Raw genomic sequence first — 18,987 nt, forward strand, 5'->3', positions numbered from 1 at the left:
TCTTTTCTGGTCCCCTTTCAGTTCTTTCCTCCACTGCTAGATTTTCTTGCTTAAAATCTATAACTAGTTCCCCATTGCTACTGAATATATATGGTTAAAATTTGGCACTTAGAAAAAAGCATTTCAATAGATACTAGTTGCTTTGTTTATTCTTTCTTTCTTGATTCCTAAGAAAGAAATTGCTTCCCTCTGTTTTTAAATATTTTATTTCTAATCACATTTCTGCTATAATGTTCACGGTAAAAAACTTATGAAATGGGCAAAAGTGTGAAAAAGCAAAAATTGCCACTAATTCTATTTTAAATTATAGTTAACATTTTGCTGCATTTGTTTCCAGTTTCAGTCTATGTCTATTGTATTACTCAATATGTATCAAAATTGAGATAGACTATATCTTATGTTTTTGTCGTTTTTCCCTTATAGTATTAGATCATGATCTTGCTACGTGTTTTAAAATACTCTTCAAGTACACAGTTTTTAAAGCCTGTACCATGATTTATTGGGTCATTATATTATTGTGAATTCCCCTCCATTCCTGATATTTCACTGTAACATTTTGCAGTGAATTTTGTTGAACCTTAGTAATTACTTGTCTTAATATTGATTCATAGAGGTGCAATTCTGTGTAAGAGGACATGCACATTTTTAAAGTTTTAAGTAAATTCTGCTAAATTACTCTTCATTGAAGTCTTAATAGTTTAAATTACCATTCCCAGTATACTAATTTGTATACTTTGCCAACAGTATGTGATATTAAAAAAAACAAAAAAAACCCCCAAAACCTCAAAGACCTAAAAGTAAGTGCTAAAAATATAAAATTCTTGGAAGAAAATATAAGGGAAAAGCTTCATAACATTGGGTTTGGCAGTGATTGGTGTGTGACAGCAAAAGCACAGGAACAAAAGAAAAAGTAAGTAAATCAAACATCATCGAAATGAAAAGCTTTTGTGCATCAAGATACACTTTCTATAGACTGAAAAGACATCCTACAGAATGATAGAAAATTTTACAAGTCATATATTTAATATGGGATTAATATCCTGATATGTAAAGAACTCCCTACAACTCACAAGAAACCAAACAACCCAATTAAAATTGTTCTCACTATAAAAAAGAAATGATAATTATTTGATGTAGTAGAGGTGTTAGCTAATAACATTATGGCGGCAATCATAATTCTTTACAAATGTATGAAATCAACAGGTGGACACCTTAAACTTTATTTTACATGTTTGAAAACTTAGAACCTGGAGAAACCTTACCACCATGGTTCAACAAGCAGTTCCTATCAGACCCTGGAAATAGCCAGCTACTGTCTTGATTCTCAGTCCACTCTGCTTTCCACTAAACCTAAAACAACTTTGTTAAAAAACAAAACAATTTTTTTTTTCTTTTTTTTTTTTTCTGAAGCTGGAAACAGGGAGAGACAGTCAGACAGACTCCCGCATGCGCCCGACCGGGATCCACCCAGCACGCCCACCAGGGGCAGTGCTCTGCCCCCCAGGGGGCGATGCTCTGCCCATCCTGGGCGTCGCCATATTGCGACCAGAGCCACTCTAGCGCCTGAGGCAGAGGCCACAGAGCCATGCCCAGCGCCCAGGCCATCTCTGCTCCAATGGAGCCTTGGCTGCGGGAGGGGAAGAGAGAGACAGAGAGGAAAGCGCGGCGGAGGGGTGGAGAAGCAAATGGACGCTTCTCCTGTGTGCCCTGGCCGGGAATCGAACCCGGGTCCTCCGCACGCTAGGCCGACGCTCTACCGCTGAGCCAACCGGCCAGGGCCAAAACAAAACAATTTGTTGTATGAATGACAAGTACAGAGTGTATTTATTTGGGCAAAGGCTTTATACAATACAAGAAACAAAGAGGTAAATAGAAAACACATTTATAGCCCTGGCCAGTTGGCTCAGTGAGTAGAGCATCTGCACTCCATTGTTGACATCCTAGATTCGATTCCAGGGCACAGAAGAGAAGTGACCATCTCCTTCTCTCCCTCTACTCTCTCTCTTCCCATCCCCTAGTGGCTCAATTGGTTTGGGTACCAGCCCCAGACAGGGTTGCTGGGTGGATCCCGGTTGAGGTGCATGTGGGAGTCTGTCTCACTATCTCTCCTCCTCTCACTTAAAAAAAAGAAAACACAATTACTAGTGAAAATTGTTTGATAATCTTTGTTTCATAAATGACCAGAACTTTTGCACCCTGTGAAGTTATTTTAAATACATACTTCCCTTATCTATTAATTACAATCTTTAGATTTCTTTCAATGTTAAGGTTAACATTTAATTTTGGGGAAAAAAAAGATGACTTAATCTCACAAACACCAGCCATTAGAGCAATCTTATAGAGTGTTTGTATGCATTGTTGGCTATAATCTCAAGTCCTATAGGATCCCATAACACACTGTAAATGACTTTGTAAAAATTAGCGGCATTTTCTGGAATCCTTTTGTCTCAGACCCCCCAAATATTCACATACCTACAGACATACACTGCTTAAGAGTGGGGATACATTCTAAGAAATAGGTTTAGGCAATTTTGTCATTGTAAAAACATCATAGAATGTACTTACACAAACTTAGATGGTATAACCTACCACACATCTAGGCTATAAGATATAGCAACCTATTACTCCTAGACTACAAGCTGTACAGCATGATACTGTGCAAAAGAACATGAACTTAAGCACCAGGGAAAATAATGCAATGAAGAGACTGTAAACATGAGGTGAATGAGGCTGCTGCCACTATAACATGACATAATGTTTAACAGCAAACTATTTTTTATAAGTAGAAAGAGTGTGTTCTAAAATGACAATAAAAAGTGTAGTATAGTAAATATGTAAACAAGTAACCTAGTCTTTATCATTATCAACTATTATGTACTGTACATAATTATATGTGGTACATTTTTATGTGACTGGTAGCACATAGATTATTTGTAACAGTATCACCACAAGTGTGAAGTTATGCCTGATGTTATGGCTACATCGTCGCTAGGTGATATGAATTTTTCAGCTTCATTATAATATTATGGGGCCACTGTAGTATATGTGGTTCATTGTTGACTGCAATGTTTCTTATACGGCACATGACTGTATTTTTGATTTCTAAAATAATTATAGCTGTTATCTTAATGATATTTTTTATTAAATATGTGTATTTGAGCAGCAAGATATGTAGGAGCTGCATCTTTGAATCTTTGAGATTAGAATGTTATAGAGCAGTGGTCCCCAACCTTTTTTGTGCCACAGACCGGTTTAATGTCAAAATATTTACACGGACCGGCCTTTAGGGTGGGATGGGTAAATGTATCACGTGACCGAAGCAAGCATCAAGAGTGAGTCTTAGACGGATGTAACAGAGGGAATCTGGTCATTTTTAAAACATAAAACATCGTTCAGACTTAAATATAAATAAAATGGAAATAATGTAAGTTATTTATTCTTTCTCTGCGGACCGGTACCAAATGGCCCACGGACTGGTACCGGTCCGCGACCTGGGGGTTGGGACTACTGTTATAGAGGGAAAAGCAATGGAGTCTTGCTTTGTAGTCTTTGCTGTTAAGTCACTACTTGTTCTTGGGTAAATCATATCTCAAAGTGCTTTTAAACAGCCTTTGAGATAGGTTCTTTCTAGTCCTGAAAATCTAATATATGTCCTATGATAAAAAAAAATCTTAATCTGATTTTTTTCTCAAAAGAATAGCTTTTATAGTTGAAACAAGTATTTGTAGGGGCTCATGTCTTATAATGTTTAAAATGAGGAAATGAATAGTGGCAGTAAAAGATTTTGTCTGCCATGACAAAAATGTTAATGGAATGAAAGGAGAGAAAATTTGTTTTTGAGAATTGTGTTTGAGAAAAACCCACATGACATTTTTTATACATTTGTTTCTTGTAGGTGGCAGTTTTGATTTCTTTATTGTGTGTACTTGAGATAGGTTGTCTCAATTTTCTTTTGGGGACAATTTTAACCTTTCGTTGCCACCTTGTGTTGACATTTTCAAATTTAAAAAATGGTGTTAGATGAAATTAATATGAAATGTAGTATGTAGTCTTAGTTTGTTTTTTTTTAAGAAAAGTTAATGTGGAATTTGAGGCTCAGAGAGGGTCTGTGATGTGGCTCAGTGACAGTCATGAAGTGATGGAACTGACATGCTTTTTCTTCTGTGTGATTGTAGTTTAACAGTACCCTGTATTCTGCCTGGAAATTATTAGTATACTTCCAGTATAGACTATTTTCTTTATACTCCCCATGTTTAGTTCTCTACAAATTACAAAAGTTCAGTACTATAAATTTAAATTACAAATTTCTTCCAACTGATCTTGAAAGAAGATAGTAAATTATATGGATAATGTATTTATTAAAACTTGGGAACCTGAAGGAAAATAAAAAGTTATATAAAATTATTTTTCTCAGGCCCTTAATTGGCAGATAAAGTATTTGTAAGTCTGTTTTCAATTTATTGGAATATAGCAGACTAAACAGAATGACCTTTTGCCAATTATTTCTATGTTGGACAGGCCAAAATCTGTTTAGAATAATAGCTGACTAAGGTTTGAGGTAGGCTTTTTTGTCTTTTTTTTTTCCTCATCACTAAAAACTGGGAAGTTTTAGAGAAGGTTGCTATTTAAAAACAAAAGGCAAGGACAGTTTTTATACTCACAACATTTGAATTTTCCATATTTATAAAGTAAACTGGTTCGTGTGAATATAAAACTATATGAATGTAAAGTATCGTAATTTCCAATGTAAAGATAAGCATTACCCTGTAAAATAGAATTAATGTGTCTAGTAATGGTCTCATATGCTTTTCTGAGCTATATTTGTGTGTGTGTGTGTGTGTGTGTGTGTGTGTGTGTTAAGAGACAGAGACACAGAGGGACAGACAGGAAGGGAGAGAGATGAGAAGCATAAATTCTTTGTTGCGACACTTTAGTTGTTCATTTATTGCTCTCTCATATGTGCCTTGACGGGGGGCCGAGGGGAGGCTACTACAGACCGAGTGACCCCTTGCTCAACCTGGGTCCTCGGTGTCCCAGTCCAACAATATATCTACTGCACCACCACCTGGTCAGTCTGAGCTACATTTTTGACTGGTTACTTTTCCTGAACTGTTCAAACCAGGGAAAACATTGGGATTTTTGTCTGTAATAACTTTGTATGAGAAATTACAAGAGTTTCTGCTTCTGCCCTCAGAGGAGTAACAGGCATAATATCTGAAACAGTGTGTTTAGGTATTGGACAGTGGGCAACAGATTAGGCCTGTGACCCCTGAGGAAACGGAAACAAACAAGGTAAGCTCTGTAGTTGTCTCTGATTTTTGCCTGGAGGGAATTTATGGACCAGCCTTTAGGGATAGGGAACACAGGCAGAGCCTAACATTTTTGCTGGGTTGAAAAGAAAAAGGTAAGAGATCCATAAGGCTGAAATGACTGGACTCTACAGTATAGAGAAATAGAGAAAGGAGAGCTACATAGAGGAATAACTCTAGAAATCTGGATTGTGCTCCCTTCACATATTTGACTGAATAGTAATGTGCATATCACAGGATAAGCCAGACAAATTCTTGAGTTCATAGGTAGGGTTAGGAGACTTAAATTTCTTTTACCTAGAGCAGCGGTTCTCAACCTGTGAGTCGCGACCCCGGCGGAGGTCGAACGACCAAAACACAGGGGTCGCCTAAAGCCATCGGAAATACATATTTATTATTTTAAATATGGCGACCCCTGTGTTTTGGTCGTTCGACCCCCGCCGGGTTCGCGACCCACAGGTTGAGAACCGCTGACCTAGAGGAAAGAGAATCTGTTGAACATGTGGAACAATTATTAGAGTCCAGAGAAATATTTTTATATTAGTAATTAAAAATGAGAAATTTAAGTATTCATTAATAAGTAACAATAATGAAACCTATTACCTGTTAACATGAATGAGATTCTTAGTGAAAGATAGCTTTCTAAAATATAAAAAATACTGAGAAAAAGGGCACTGTTTTACATTTCTGCAAACTCTTCTATCTCTTGATGTAGAAGACAGCTAGATTGTTATATTTACTTCTCTTTTTTGTAATGTGTTACTTCCATTGAAGTATTTTAAGAAAATGTGGTCACAAACAGATACATAGCTGGAGAAGGGAGGAGTATTTTAATAGTCCTTTCAGATAATATTTTTATAGTCTTATTTGATGCTGAACCAAAACTTGGCAAGTGGTGGTGGTTAAAGGTTAGTTGCAATGTAAAATCTGAAACCATATCAGTGAAAATTTAGCATTCTGTTATTTTAAAATTTAGTTTAATACCTTTACTTTTAATTTTAAGTCCCTGATTTTATAATATCATAAAATGAAAAGTAAATTTAGAAAATATTGGTTTAGTTTATTATAAAGATCAACCAAATGTTATTTAACATGTTACATTTTATAATATCCTTAAGTCAGTTTATATCATAACTGATCTCACAGAAAAATATTTTAAGTTTTGGGAAACTATCAGGCTTATAGTAGCATATATAAAAATTTGGGGTGATTGGCACACAATACAATATACAGATCATGTACCATAGAGATGTATATCTGAAACCTATATGACCCTATTAACCAATGTCACCCCATTAAATTTTTTTTTAATTTGGATTTTAGTTTGAAGACTCAAATTTTACCAGTTTTCCTCAGATTGACAGGCTTATTCTGTTCATTTTTGAGAAAATATCAAGTCTGAATAATATAGTGTGCAGTCATCTGTTCAAGCAAAAATGATGCTCTGTGAAAAAACTAGTTCATCTCACAATGCTAACAAATGCTTTTTCTCAAGACTAACATTGCACTTTAATATGAAGCAGATATTCTTCATGGGTGTTTCCCATTTCATCATACACAGTATTAAAAGCATTAAGATTTGATTAATAATTTTTGTTACTACATGACTTAAAAAAAAAAGCCAAGTGTTTGGTGATGAAGAAAAAGACAATACAGTGACTACTGGTTCAGCTTAGCACCACTACGTTGCTTTGTGGTCAAGTTTTACTTAGCATTATTTTGTATAGTCAGTTTCAAGAATCCCAGGAATCTGTAAACTATACTTTTGAGAATCACTGTCCTAATTCCACTCCCAAAAAATGTTGTAAAGAGGTCTCAAAAGACTTGATATGCATGACATTTAAGGGCCCATCAAAATAAACTTTTGTAGTCTCTAAAGGCAAATCACTAAATATGGACACTTATTAATGTACTTTTTATGAAATCTGGCATTCAATTAAAAACTAATAGACAGGAGAAGTACCAAAAAGTGACTCATAAACTAAAGACAAATTAGAAATTAAAAATATACTTGTAAATGGAAAAAATAATAAAAATAGAAGAAGATTTAAAAACAGCTTTCATAAATACACTTGAGCATTTAACCCTTTGAGTAGTATGAATGTTCATGTATGTCCTCACTCAAAGGGGTAACAAAAAAGTCACTACTCAAAGGGTTAATAGAAATCAAGAACTTAATGAGGAAGAAAATGAAAACATTAAAATATAACCAAATGAAAATCCTACAGCTAAAATTTAAGATTTTCAATAAAAATTTTTTCCAAGAGGATCTAACAGATTATATGCTGTTGAAGAAAAGATAAGTGAATTTGAAGACATAGTACTAAAAACAATGCAAAATGAAGTATGAGTGGCAGAAATACAGGAGAGGGTGAGAACAATCGAGCCTGAAAGAACCATAGGGAAATACGAAGTGGTCTAATGTATGTGTGAATAGAGTCCTGGGAACAGAGAGGCTTTTTGAAGGGGTTATTTTAAAGAAATAATAGCACAAAACTATTCAAATTTGATAAACTATAAGATCACAGATTAAAGAGGCATAGTAACTCCAAGCAGGAGTAACTCAAACCAAATCATGGTGCTTCATAATAAAATGAAGAAAATCATTAGTAGAAAAAACTTTAAAGTAGTACCAGGTCAGGAAACAAATACACATTCCAAATAGGGAAAGAGACTTTAAAAATAATGACTACAGACTTTTCTGAAGCATTGAGAGCCAGGAGAAAATTTGGTGATATTTTTAAGTGCTGCAGGAATAAAATGTCAAGCTGGAATGCTATATCTAACAAAATATCTTTCAGAAATGAAGACTAAATTTATTTTTCACATAAATAAAAACTAAGAAATGTTAAAGGAAGTTAATTAGATTGGAAGGGAATAATAATAATAGCTGGAAAATTAGATTAATACAAATAAATGAATACCAGAAATGATAAATATATGAAAATTTTTCTGTCCTATTTTTAATTTTTTAAAACAAAATTTAGTGCTCACTTTGGCAGCACATATACTAAAATTAGAATGATACACAGATGACCCTGGCCAGTTAGCTCAACAGTACAGTGTCAGGTGGGCATTTAGAAGTCCTGGGTTTGATTTCCAGTCAGGGTACACAGGAGAAGTGACCTTCTGCTTCTCCACCCCTCCCCTAACCGCTCTCCCTCTTCCTTTCCTTCTCCATCTTCCCTCTCTCCCCTCCCATGTCAGTGGCTCAAATGGTTCAAGCAGTTTGGCCCTGGGTGTTGAGGATGATGGCTCCATGGCCTCACCTCAGATGCTGAGATAGCTCTGTTCCCAGTGGAGCAGCAGCCCCAGATGGGCAGAGCATTTCCACCTAGTGAGCTTGCTGGGTGGATCTTGGTTAGGGTGCATGCGGGAGTCTGTCTCTCTGTCTCCCCACTTCTCACTTAATAAAAAAATAAAGAATGATACATAGATGATTAGCGTGCCCCCTGTGCAAGGATGACATGCAAATTTGTGAAGCATTTTATATTTTGTGTAGTCCTCCCACCTTTTGCTTATTACGTCAGAAGAAGCAATGAATCAAAGCATGTGTGGCATAAAACAGTAAGTATGTAAATGTTATGTTAGTAACATTCTTAGTAGATCATGTTAATGGTATATGAAGTAGACTTCTGGACAAGAAAAATTATGAGAGCTCAATGGGAGAGGGAAATTTTATACTTATGAAAAAATTCATCACAAAAATCAAGTGTTCTAAATGTGTACATATATAGTAACACTTTGAAAGTATGAAGTAAAAACAGAACTGAGAAATGGACAATTTGCAATTGTAATTGGAAATTACAACTCTCCTGTCTCATTAATGTTCAGAACAACAAGAAGCTATGAACAACATATTAACCAATGTGATTACTTGAAATGTATGTATAAAATGCTCTTTATAACCACAACAAAATACATATTCTTTTCATGTACAGTTGCTACATTCATTAAAGTTGATATGTGCAGATATAAAAACAAGTCATAAAAATTTAAAAATTGCCCCCACCGGTGGGCCGCAGCGCGCCCCTCAGTGGTGTGGCGTGCCCTATCGCGCGTGGGGACCTGGGGACTGGGGTCCGGTGCAGAGAGCCCCTCGTCCTGGGAAACGGGGCGCGGCCGGAAAGGGGCCGCCCCCTCGGCCGTCACGCAACACATGTTCCTGGGGAACTTGGTGCTAAACCATTCATAGACGACCTGCTTCTGAGTCGGGGTTTCGTACATAGCAGAGCAGCTTCCTCGCTGCGATCTATTGAAAGTCAGCCCTCGGCACAAGAGTTTTAAAAAATATTAAAAAAAAAAAATTTTTTTTAATTGTGTGGTATATTCTCTGACAACAATAGAATTAAAATAGAAGTTGAAAAGAACCTAGAAAATTCTGATATATTTAGAAATTAAGTAATATATTTCCAAATAAACCATTGGTCAAAGAAGAAATCACAAAGAAAAGTTGAAAATACTTTGACCTGAATTATGGTGGCAATATGGCATATCAATATTTGTTTGATGCCTACAAAGTGGTAGTGAGAAGGAAATTTATGGTTCAAATGCTTAAGATCCTAAAAACATTGATTAAAGCTTCCACTTAAGAAATAGAGAATGGGCCTGACCAGGCGGTGGTGCAGTGGATAGAGCGTCGGACCGGGATTCCGAGGATCCAGGTTCAAGACCCTGAGGTCACCAGCTTGAGCGCGGGCTCATCTGGTTTGAGCAAAGCTCACCAGCTTGACCCAAGGTCGCTAGCTTGAGCAAGGGGTTACTCAGTCTGCTGAAGACCCGCGGTCAAGGCACATATGAGAAAGCAATCAATGAACAGCTAAGGTGTCGCAATGCGCAACGAAAAACTAATGATTGATGCTTCTCATCTCTCCGTTCCTGTCTGTCTGTCCCTGTCTATCCCTCTCTCTGTCTCTGTTTTGAAAAAAAAAAAAGAGAAAAAGAAAAAAAAAAGAAATAGGGAGTGAACCACCCCCTTTACAGATACTAGATTTAGCTTCATTCTAAACAACTAAAACCACCCAAAAGGTTTCGAGGGAACACGTTCAGGAATAGTGTCTATACCCACCAGCTAGATGAGAAAAACCTCGTAATTTATGAAGTTTTGGGTAGAGTACTCAGAAGTCTCTTGTCTAAGTAGTGGGAAATAATTATCCCCAGATCAAATAGTGCTTGGGTAGTATCAACTAATATCTTGGAATCAAGATCCAAAAGCATTGAACTATTTCCAAGTAACATAATTGCATGCTAAAACAAAACTCAACAAGTTATCTATAGGAATAAAAACTTCAATACCCATCAAGGTCAAGTTCACAAAGTCTAGCACTAGTAACAAAGTCCGGACACACAAAAGTGCAGAAAAACCCAGCCCATAATAGGGAGAGAAATCAATCAATTAAAAACAGTCCAGAACTGACATAGATGTTGGAAATAGCAGATAAGGACATTAAAACAATTGTACTAACTGTAATTCTTTGCTCAAAAAGAGAGAAGAAAGATTTAAAATTGTAAGTCATTAAAAATGTAAAACTGTCTCAAATCATATGTCTGAAAGCAAAAACCATGATGTCTATGGTGAAATACCAGATGGGTTAACAGAAGATTAGACATTGAAGAAGAAAAGATTACTGAACTTGAACACATTACAATAGAAACCACTTTGGAGAAGTGTTTGGCACTTTCCCTGCAAAGTTAAAAATACATTATTGACCATTCCTCATTTAGGTATTTACCCAAGATAAATGAAAGCATATGTTTATCAGAGATGTGTACATTATTTTCCATAGCAATTTATTTGTATAAAAGCCTCAAACTGTAGAAAACCCCAAATGTCCATAAACTAGTGGGTAGATAAACAAATTGTTGAATAATCACACAATAGACTACTACTTAGTAATTAAAAACAATGGACTGTTACATGCAACAATGCAAAAAGAAGCCAGATTATAAAAATACATTCTGCAATTTCGTTTATATAAAACTCTAAAAAATTTGAAGTAATTCATAGTCACAGAAGTCAAGTCACTGGTTTCCTAGAGATGAGAAGGGAGTGGTGTGGAAGACTTCAATTACCAAAGGGCATAAGAAACTTCTGATGGGTCGGTGGGTATGTTCATATTCTTGATCATGATGGTGCTTTCACAGTGTGAATATATTTGTCAAAACTTATAAAATTGTAGATTTTAAATATGTGCAGCTTATATTGTTAATCATACATAATAAAACTTGTTAAATTAAAAAAAAAATTGAACTCAAAGTCCAAAAAGAAAAACAATTATACAACACATGCATAGAAAACAGTAAAGCAGACAGTGGCTACATAGTAGAGAAAATGAACAAACTAAAGCTCCTTTTTGGAATATTAATAAAATTGATAATTCTCTTGCTACTATGAGTAAGAACAAAAGAGAAAACACATTTATATTGAAAATGAATGATACCTACTTTCATTAAATAGATTCTAAGGCAACATTAAGAACAAATTTATGTCAGTAAATTTAATAGTTAATTATTTTAAAGTTACAAGTTGTCACAACTAACAGAAGAAACAAAGATATGAATAGCTCTACATCTAATATACAAATTGAGTCAACAATCAAAACCTTCCCATAAAAAAGCCCAAGCCAAGATGGCTTCACTGGTAAAGTCTGTATAATATATATTTAAGCAAGAAATATTAGCAATCATTAACAAATAGAGAAAAATGAAGTATTTTCTAATTCATTTTATGTAACATTACTCTAATACCAAAACCAAAGACATTACAGGCAAAGAGAAGTACAAATTTTTTTACAAAGTATTTGCAAACAGAATTTTGTAAAATATATAGAATATTTACATATATATATATATATATATATATAGTTTAACTCATGGTCAAGTGGGCTTTTGTTAGTAATATTTGATTTCTTCTTATTTCTACAGGAGAGATTAAACAGATTCTAGAAAATGAACTTCAGATACCTGTGTCTAAAATGCTGTTAAAAGGCTGGAAGACTGGAGATGTGGAAGACAGTGTGAGTTTCTTTTTTTTTTCTTTTTCAATTACAGTTCACATTCAGTATTATACTGTAATGGTTTCAGGTATACAGCATTCTGGTTCTCATATACTTTAGCAAGTGGCTCTCACAATATTTTAAGTACCCACCTGGCCCCATACAGTATCAGTTTTTTAAATTGCCTAAAAATAAAGTTTAGTTGATTAAATAATGTATAAAAATGGGTTTTTATTAATGTTGTTACATATGACAGGGGTAACTTTGGGAATAACTTAGTTTTAAAAAAATCAGCAATGTTTTTCAAGCTAACACATCTTTATGGTAAACCAAAACAGTTTTACAAAGTTCAGTATATAGCCCTGGCTGGTTGGCTCAGCGGTAGAGCATCACCCTGGCATGTAGAAATCCTGGGTTCAATTCCCAGTCATAGGACACAGGAGAGGTGACCATCTGCTTCTCCTACCTTTCTCTTTCTTTCTAATCTCTCTTTCCCTCCTGCAGCCATGGCTTGATTGATTCCAGCACATTGGCCCTGGACACTGAGATTGGCTCCATGGAGCCTTCGCTTCAGGCACTAAAATAAATACGGAGCTTGATTGCGAGCAGCCTCAGATGGGCAGAGCATCGGCCCCAGACGGGGGTCACTGGTGGATCCCGGTTGGGTTGCATGCGGGAGCCTGTCTCTGTATCTCTCCTCCTCTCACTTAAGAAAAAAAAGTTTGGTATATAAATGAAAACACTATTTGGCATATCTTTTATATTTTATAGGAGTTAGTTTGACAGTTTTTGAGAGCTCCCGCCTTTTTTTCAAACCTCAGAAGGTGTAAGTGTTCTGGGATAATAATTTACTAAACAATTACTAATTGGACTGAAAGAAGTCATACATGGTCCATATAAGTATGCCAACTATTGATTATAGAACAAAGATAATAGGAAAAATTTTAATCTTGGAAAATTTAAATGGTAAGAGTCTTTCTTGTTTACTTGGACATTAGCAGGGGCATGGATTGAATGATATTTTAAGAATTTTAAAAACTGTTGCAATTTTAAAGAAGTTGTTACTATTCTGAAGGATTCAGTAGCAGCCTTAGGTTTAAAATATTTCACACATTTTTCCTTTTTCTGATAGAGAATGGGGAGAGATAGAAAGAAACGACTTAACTCTAAAGTTTAGATGTTTAAGGTGGAAATAATTATCTTTTTTCCATCCATCCATCCATCCATCCATCCATCCATCCATCCATCCATCCATGGCTTCTGGTAGACATTGTGCTCATAAATACTAGTATGTGTGAGTTCACTTGATATATGGAGATGTTGGATATTTCAAGATATTTATAGGAATTTCATGTTGGCAAGATATATATAAATTTAGGTACCAAGTTAGTGATGTGCTGTATTCAGGGTCAGCAGACTTTTTTGTCTAGAGTCAGGTAGTAATACTGTAGGCTTTGTGGGCCAGCTAGTCTCTGCTGCGGCTGCACTGTTCTGCTGTCACAGAGTGAAAGGAGCCATCAGCCATATGGAAAAGAGTGAGAATTTGAAATTTATGTAACTTCATGTTATGAAATACTCTTCTTTTGAATTTTTTTAAACCATATAAAAATGTAAAAACATTCTTAACTTAACAGGCCATATAAAAACAGGCAGTGGGCTGGACTTGTCTCAGAAGCCATCATTTGCTGACCCCTGGTGCTGTATGACTCTACAAGTTGAAATGTAGATTAAAAAATAAAAAGAACTGCTGACTGAGAAGTGCAAATTTTTAGCAGAAATAAAACACCAAAGTGCATTAGTTTACATAGCTCTATCATTTATTCATTTTTTGAGAAACCTATGTGTATGATCAATCTTTTTTTTTTTTCTTTTTTTTCTTCTGAAGCTGGAAACGGGGAGAGACAGTCAGACAGACTCCCGCATGCGCCTGACCGGGATCCACCCGGCACGCCCACCAGGGGTGACGCTCTGCCCACCAGGGGGCGATGCTCTGCCCCTCCGGGGTGTCGCTCTGCGGCGACCAGAGCCACTCTAGCGCCTGGGGCAGAGGCCAAGGAGCCACCCCAGCGCCCGGGCCATCTTTGCTCCAAAGGAGCCTTGGCTGCGGGAGGGGAAGAGAGAGACAGAGAGGAAGGAGGGGGTGGGGGGTGGAGAAGCAAATGGGCGCTTCTCCTGTGTGCCCTGGCCGGGAATAGAACCCGGGTCCCCCGCACACCAGGCCGACGCTCTACCGCTGAGCCAACCGGCCAGGGCTATGTATGATCAATCTTGCATGAAATTTTCAGCAGTTTGTGAAGAGAAAGGCATCATTTTGAAAACATCTTAAAGCTATATACATTTTAATATTTGAACATAGTCTTTATTATCAATAAGATTTTCAGTTTCTTATTCCTGTGTATTTTTTTTTCTCTAGGTGATTTCTGCTATTCCTATGATGTTAATTTTCTGATTGTTCCCAAATTTTTATTTCCAGGTTATACTTCTATGAATTTCCATATCCAAATTAATATTTCACTTTTTTATTTGCATACTTTATTGGCATCTTTAACTTAACAAATTTAAAATAGTACTCTTGATTTTTTCTATCTTCCCTGCCCTTTCTTCAACAGTCTTCCCCAGTAAATGGCAGCACTATATAACCAGTGTTAAATCCAAAAATGTGGGCATCAATTTTTTCACATTTAAAACAACACCTAATTTATTGGTAAATCCTATAGATTTAATCTCTAAAATACATCTCAATGATGGGAACTTTTCAGTATTTTTATTGCAACTTCTAACCCAGGCCATTACTATCCTTTTCCTGGACCAATGTAATAACTTCAGCATTTTTAAATTCATTTTAATGGGGTGATATTTATAAATCAGGGTACATATGTTCAGAGAAAACATCTCCAGGTTATTTTGACATTTGATTATGCTGCATTCCCATCACCCAAAGTCCAATTGTCTTCCGTCACCTTCTAACTGGTTTTCTTTGTGCCCCTCCCTACCCCCAAACCCCTCCCTCTCCTCCCCCCCACCCCGTAACCATCACACTCTTGTCCATGTCTCTGAGTCTCATTTTTATGTCCCACCTATGTATGGAATCATATAGTTCTTAGTTTTTTCTGATTTACTTATTTCACTCAGTATAATGTTATCAAGGTTCATCCCTGTTGTTATAAATGATCCGATATCATCATTTCTTATGGCTGAGTAGTTTTCCATAGTATATATGTACCAAAGCTTTTTAATCCACTCGTCCACTGACGGACATTTGGGCTGTTTCCAGATCTTTGCTATTGTGAACAATGCTGCCATAAACATGGGGGTGCATTTCTTCTTTTGAAACAGTGCTATGGTGTTCTTGGGGTATATTCCAAAAGTGGGATAGCTGGGTCAAAAGACAGTTTGATTTTTAATTTCTTGAGGAATCTTCATACTATTTTCCACAGTGGCTGCACCAGTCTGCATTCCCACCAGCAGTGCAGGAGGGTTCCCTTTTCTCCACATCCTCGCTAGCACTTATTCTGTGTTGTTTTGTTGATGAGCGCCATTCTGACTGGTGTGAGGTGATATCTCATTGTGTTTTTAATTTGCATTTCTCTAATGATTAGTGATGTTGAGCGTTTTTTCTTATCCCTTTTGGCCATCTGTATGTCCTCTTTGGAGAAGTGTCTCTTCATTTCTTTCGCCCATTTTTTGATTGGATTGTTTGTCTTCCTGGTATTGAGTTTTTACAAGTTCTTTATAAATTTTGGTTATAAACCCCTTATCAGACGTATTGTCAAATATGTTCTCCCATTGTGTAGTTTGTCTTTTTATTCGGATCTTATTGTCTTTAGCTGTGCAAAAGCTTTTTAGTTTGATATAGTCCCATTTGTTAATCCTGTCTTTTATTTCACTTGCCTGTGGAGATAAATCGGCAAACATATTGCTGCGAGAGAGCTTACTGCCTATGTTTTCTTCTAAGATGCTTATGGTTTTATGGCTTACATTTAAGTCTTTTATCCATTTTGAGTTTATTTTTGTGAATGGTGTAAGTTGGTGGTCTAGTTTCATTTTTTTGCAGGTAGCTGTCCAATTTTCCCAACACCATTTGTTAAAGAGGCTGTCTTTACTCAATTGTATGCTCTTACCTTCTTTGTCAAATATCAATTATCCATAAAGGTGTGGGTTTATTTCTGGATTCTCTGTTCTGTTCCATTGATCTATATGCCTGTTTTTATGCCAGAGCCAAGCTGTTTTGAGTACAATGGCCTTGTAGTATAACTTGATATCCGAAAGTGTGATACCTCCCACTTTATTCTTCCTTTTCAAGATTGCTGTGGCTATTCATGTTCTCTTTTGGTTCCTTATAAATTTTTGGAATATGTGTTTATATCTTTGAAGTAAGTCATTGGTATTTTAATTGGTATTGCATTGAATTTATAAATTGCTTTGGGTACTATAGACATTTTAATGATGTTTATTCTTCCTAACCATGAGCATGGTATTTGCTTCCCCTTGTTTGTATCTTCCCTGATTTATTTTATCAATGTTTTATAATTTTCCGAGTACAAGTCTTTAATCTCCCTGTTTAAATTTATTCCTAGGTACTTTATTTTTTTTGTTGCAATGGTGAAGGGGATTGCTTCTTTAATTTCTCTTTCTGACAGTTCATTGTTAGTGTATAAAAATGCCTCTGATTTCTGAGTATTGATTTTATATCCTGCCACTTTGCTGAATTCATTTATCAGGTCTAGTAGTTTTTTGACTGAGACTTTAGGGTTTTCTATATGCAATATTGTATCATTTGCAAATAATGATAGTTTTACTTCTTTTTCAATTTGGATGCCTTTTATTTTTTTCTTGTCTGATTGCTGTGGCTAGAACTTCCAGAACCTACAGTGTGTCTGTAAAGTCATAGTGCACTTTTGACTGGTCACAGGAAAGCAACAAAAGACGATAGAAATGTGAAATCTGCACCAAATAAAAGGAAAACCCTCCCAGTTTCTGTAGGATGATGTGGCAGCATGTGCGCATGTACAGATGATGACATAACAACGTGTATACTGCAGAGCAGCCCACTGCCATGCCAGTCGAGATGTGTATGGTACAGAGGACAGTTCAGTGTGTTCTGTGGCTCACTAAATTCGAATCCGTGACGAAAGTGCAATGTGAATATCGGCGCATTTATAACGAAGTGCCACCACATAGGAATAACATTACTCAGTGGGATAAGCAGTTGAAGGAAACCGGCAGTTTGGTGGAGAAACCCCGTTCTGGTAGGCCATCAGTCAGTGATGAGTCTGTAGAGGCTATACGGGATAGCTACCTAAGGAGCCCTAAAAAAATCTGCGTGAGCCCACTTCAAAATGCACTGAATAGGTATGAAACTGGGAGAGTTTTCCTATTATTTGGTGCTGATTTCACATTTCTATCGTCTTTTGTTGCTTTCCTGTGACTGGTCAAAAGTGCACCATGACTTTACGGACACAACTGTCTGATGAATAAGAGTGGTGAAAGGGGGCACCCCTGCCTTGTTCCTGATTATAAGGGATTGCTTTTAATTTTTGCCCATTGAGTATGATGTTGGCTGTGGGTTTGTCATAGATGACCTTTATCATGTTGAGGTATGTTCCCTGTATTCCCACTTTGCTGAGCGTTTTGATCATGAATGGATGCTAGATTTTATCAAATGCTTTTTCTGCATCTATTGAAATTATCATGTGGTTTTTCTCCTTCCTTTTGTTTATGTGATGAATCATATTGATTGATGTGCGAATATTGTATCAGCCTTGCCTCCCCAGAATAAATCCCACTTGATCATTGGTGTATGATTTTTTTTTTTTATGTATTGCTGTATCCAGTTTGCTAATATTTTGTTGAGGATTTTAGCACCTAATTCATCAGGGATATTGGCCTATAATTTTCTTTCTTTGTGTTGTCTTTGCCTGGTTTTGGAATCAGAATTATGCTCACCTCATAAAAGGAGCTTGGAAGTCTTCCTTCCTCTTGAATTTTTTGAATAGCTTGAGAAGGATATGAGTTAGTTCTTCCTTGAATATTTGGCAGAATTCACTTGTGAAGCCATCAGGCCGAGGACTTTTCTTTTTTGGGAGTTTTTTAATTTTTTTTAATTTTTATTTTATTTTTTGTATTTTTTGTATTTTTCTGAAGTTGGAAACGGGGAGGCAGTCAGACAGATTCCTGCATGCGCCCGACCAGGATCCACCTGGCACGCCCACCAGGGGGCGATGCTCTGCTCATCTGGAGCATCACTCTGTTGCAACCAGAGCCATTCTAGCAGCTGAGGCAGTGGCCACAGAGCCATCCTCAGCGCCTGGGTCAACTTTTGCTCCAATGGAGCCTTGGCTGTGGGAGGAGAAGAGAGAGACAGAGAAGGAAAGGGGGAGGTGTAGAGAAGCAGATGGGTGCTTCTCCTGTGTGCCCTGGCTGGGAATCGAATCCGGGACTCCTGCACACCAGGCCGACACTGTACCACTGAGCCAGCCGGCCAGGGCCAGGAGTTTTTTGATAACTGTTTCAATCTCATTTGTTGTAATCGGTCTGTTTAGGTTTTCTGATTCTTCCAGATTAATTTTTAGAAGATTATATGTTTCAAGGAATTTGTCCATTTCATCTAGGTTGTCTAGTTTTTTGGCATACAGTTCTTCATAGTATTTTCTTATAATATTTTGTATTTCTGTTGTCAGTTG

General features: G+C 36.5%; 1 protein-coding gene and 1 non-coding gene across 2 annotated transcripts in view; both read left to right on the forward strand.

Annotated features, from left to right (window-relative positions):
* Window positions 1-18,987, forward strand: part of FAF1 (Fas associated factor 1) — a 496,086-nt gene that overhangs the window by 166,449 nt on the left and 310,650 nt on the right. The window contains exon 5 of the mRNA XM_066269224.1: window positions 12,234-12,325. Coding sequence (XP_066125321.1) covers window positions 12,234-12,325 — 92 coding nt within the window. The remainder of the gene's footprint in view (window positions 1-12,233; window positions 12,326-18,987) is intronic.
* Window positions 8,699-8,806, forward strand: LOC136332746 (U6 spliceosomal RNA). The gene has a single exon (XR_010730898.1). It is a non-coding gene; the product is annotated as a U6 spliceosomal RNA (small nuclear RNA).

Source organism: Saccopteryx bilineata, chromosome 3 (genome assembly GCF_036850765.1).
Source record: "Saccopteryx bilineata isolate mSacBil1 chromosome 3, mSacBil1_pri_phased_curated, whole genome shotgun sequence".
In the NCBI taxonomy this organism is placed as follows: Eukaryota; Metazoa; Chordata; class Mammalia; order Chiroptera; family Emballonuridae; genus Saccopteryx; species Saccopteryx bilineata.